The 3,653-nt window shown below is 42.7% G+C and overlaps 1 protein-coding gene across 1 annotated transcript; it reads left to right on the top strand.

Annotated features, from left to right (window-relative positions):
* Window positions 1–1,279: 1,279 nt before the first annotated feature.
* On the top strand, window positions 1,280–3,067 carry LOC306978222 (uncharacterized protein; the record flags this gene model as incomplete). The annotated part of the gene is made up of 6 exons (XM_079576748.1): window positions 1,280–1,365; window positions 1,431–1,608; window positions 1,679–1,755; window positions 1,848–2,001; window positions 2,107–2,355; window positions 2,937–3,067. Exons 1-6 carry the CDS (start codon window positions 1,282–1,284, stop codon window positions 3,065–3,067), a joined length of 873 nt encoding a protein of 290 aa, XP_079432874.1. The 5' UTR covers window positions 1,280–1,281.
* Window positions 3,068–3,653: the final 586 nt, after the last annotated feature.

Genomic DNA, 3,653 nt, shown 5'->3' with positions numbered 1-3,653 from the left:
GCACGAGTCTGAGCACCAAACTAATCTAAGTTTGACATGACTGTAGCTTTTGACAGTAGCTACAAGCTAGCCTGTATAGCTAACGTATAGCTAGAACGTACTGTGTGTCGGAGGCTAAACTGACCGGCTCCGTGCGCGCTCTGCTCCCGTTTGATGCTCGACTGCGGTCAGTGAGGAGAGGGCTGACCACTCCAGGTGGACCGTGTGATCAGTGGGCGCTCACAGATATGAGCTGTGGTTTCAGAATCAGTATAGTTGTTATTGCCATTGTTGTTGAACAGGTTCACAAAGTAGGATCAATTCTGCTAATTATGTTCATGTTGACAAGTTTTCTGAACTGAACCAAAGTTTACACCTATTTGGACGCAGCTATTCAAAATGCCAAACCGTTTGGAAGTTTTTAGTAGCTACTGTAGCCATCATGAACCTGATACAAATATTTGGTTTATCTGCTATAGGGGGGCATATTCTAAAGTATATCCTAGGTTGTTTTCCTATAAATCATCAATACAAGTTTACAATCTATGTGCATGTCACGTGTGTGTACACTTTATGAATATTATTTATTTTTGTGTTTTCAGCCAAAAGTGAGCAGAGAAATTGGTTGCCAGACTGATCCAGTCATTACATGGCATGCAAGTGTCCAGGCCAATGTGAAGCCGAGCAGGCGAAGCAAAGGTGATCTCTATTTATCCTTTATACAGTACTGTCATTTTATGTATAAAACAGTCTACACTTTTGTTTTTTTTATATACTGTAGTTAGACACAAGTTGTGTAATTACTGCCATTTTAAACGTGTTTATTTTGTTTGTGTTTTGTACAGCTACTCAAGCCCGGACCGCTTACACAAGCGTCGGTTGTGGGACTGAGGACCTGATGGAAATCCCTCTTCCTGACAGTCCCAGAGCAGCCTCTACACCTTTAAAAAGGAGAAGGTGTGAGGTGTCAGCGTCTGACCCCAGCTTCCACATTGATGACAGCGCCAGCACTGTGAACTGTTCAAGGTAAAAAGAAAAGAGTTTTAATTGAAAAAATATATACAGCGTCCTGGTTTTTTGAGGGATGAAATATCCTTTCTTTTATATAGCATTCCTGCTGAAGTCCCTCCACACAAGGACAAAAAATATATTGTTCATGAGGACCAACTGCTGGAGCTGTTCAGGCGCTGTCCTGTCTGCACTGGTCGTTGTGCTGTGGACACCATCACAATCGGCACACTGCTTCGGGTCACGCAACAGTGTCCTCGCTGTGAGTTTACCAATCAGTGGTCCAGTCAGCCCATGGTGAACAACATCCCAGCTGGAAACCTACAGCTCTGTGCTGCTGTGCTGTTCACCGGCTCATCGTTTAGTCAGATTTCAAAGGTACTGCAAAAACATTTGATTTTTCCATATATTATCCGATGATAACAGATGTTTTAATTTTATAGTTCTTGGGGGCCTTCAATATTCAGGGACTGTCAGAGCAGTGCTTCTATAGGCATCAGGCAAAGCTCCTCATCCCTACAGTCAACTGGCAGTGGAAGCTGGAGCAGGATAACCTCATCAGGGAGGCTCTTGAAAGCGGCTCTGTTACACTGGGCGGGGACATGCGGGCAGATTCACCTGGTAAATACATTTCATAAACATTTAACTGAAGTATTAAAAGTCAGCTAATGTATAACTTGCATTCATGTAGGACATTCAGCCAAGTATGGCAGTTACACGATGATGAATCTAACGTGTAACAAAGTCATTGACATCCAGCTAGTCCAGGTAAAACATTACAATAAAAACATAACTATGTAATTTGGGATAACTGTGCATTATGATAGAATTCTTTATTCTTATTTTTTTTGTCTTATTAGAGCAATGAGGTTGGAAACAGCGTGCGCATGGAGAAGGAGGGCTTTGTGCGGAGTCTGACCATGCTGGAAGAGAGGGGTGTCAATGTGGAGGCCATTGTGACGGACCGACACACTGGCGTGCAAAAGTTTTTACGGGAGGAAAGAAAGGAAATCAGTCACTACTTTGACCCATGGCACATGGGAAAGGGTATGCATTTTGGTTATGCTGTGTAATATTATGGTTATTGTGCATTTAGTAAATATATATTTTAATACCTAGGAATTGGGAAGAAAGTGGATGAGCTGGGAAAGAGAAAGAGCACCCAGGACGCTGGCCAGTGGAGGAAAAGCCTTGTAAACCACCTCTATTGGTCAGCTTCTACGTCCTCCTCGGGACAAGAGGCTGTCGCCAAGTGGACTTCTGTGGCCAACCACATGCAGAATGTCCACACGCATGACAACGTCCTGTTCCCTCAGTGCCTCCATGGGCCTCTGGTTGGGGAAGGGTCAAGAGTGTGGCTCAAACCAAGTAAGTATAGCAAGCAATACTGGCCCTTTGGCCATTGTATTTTATGGATTTAATAGATTTCAGGCTAGCATTGCCATTGTAAATGTCATTCTTTAAAATGCTTTACTCTGTAGGTACAGCAGCGTGTGAGAGACTCACAGACATTCTTTTGGCCCCACGCTTTGTCAAGGATGTAGAAAAAATTAGTCCGGTGTACCACACATCAACCCTTGAGGCTTTCCACAGTCTGATTATCAGATTCTCCCCTAAAAGTGTGGGCTTCTCCTTCAAAGGAATGTTTGCTCGGTAATACCTACAGAAAGTATTTCAAATGTTTATGTTCTGTGTATATATATATGTAAACATACTTTTTTCCCCAGGTTGCAAGTTGCTGCATTGCATTACAATGAGAATGCAAATAGGTCTCACGCAACGACGGTAGAGGGTGTGCTTAGGTATGCAACTGTGTACCCAAAGTACAAACACGGAGACTACACTGTGAGAGCCCTGAAGACAAAACCTACCTCATGTATGTCACATTTACAAAATGAGTTCAACGCTTTTAAGTCAGCAAGGACAAACGTTTTTTTCCTTGTTTACAGTCTATATCGACAAGCTGATGGCACTGCTCTTTGACAGTGTGGTGGAGGATCCTCTCCTGTATCAGGAGCATTCAGAAAAAGTCCCTGTGCCTGAACCACTCTGTGCACAATATGAGAGGCCAGACAAATAGGACGCTGTGAGCAGGCACAGGACCAGATTCTTCAAGAAGACATAAGGTGACCAACGCACCTGTACTGCATACAGATTTGAAGAAAGTTTGGACTTGGTCATTTTGTATGGCAAATAAATTACGTAGATTATAGAGCTAGCTTATAGAGCTAAACTATAGTGCTAACCATTAACCAAAGTCCAATGTGTATCTTTGTCATGTAATTGTGTAATTTTGCCTGTGATTTAATTTTATATATCATGTAACAATATATATATATATTTTTGTCTTTGTTGGGTGTCCCAGGATCGGAAAAAAATGATGCGCTGGGCAAGAAAAGGTGAACGGAGGAAATGACGAGGTGGAAGAAAAGCATTGTGAACCATCTATATGAACCATCTCTACTGGTCACCATCAAAGTCCTCCTCAGGTGATGAAGCTGTGGCTGAGTGGACATCTGGGCATCACTACATTCAGAATGTCCACGGTAAACCCCCTGTTCCCTCGCTGTCTTCACAGGCCTTTGGTTGGGGATGATGCAAGAGTGTGGCCAAAATCAAGTATGTGTAATTACAATTACTCCTCCCAATATCTAATTTATATTGAT

This window comes from Gobius niger, assembly GCF_951799975.1.
Source record: "Gobius niger genome assembly, chromosome: 19".
In the NCBI taxonomy this organism is placed as follows: domain Eukaryota; kingdom Metazoa; phylum Chordata; class Actinopteri; order Gobiiformes; family Gobiidae; genus Gobius; species Gobius niger.
This window is presented reverse-complemented; position numbering and strand designations above follow the sequence as displayed.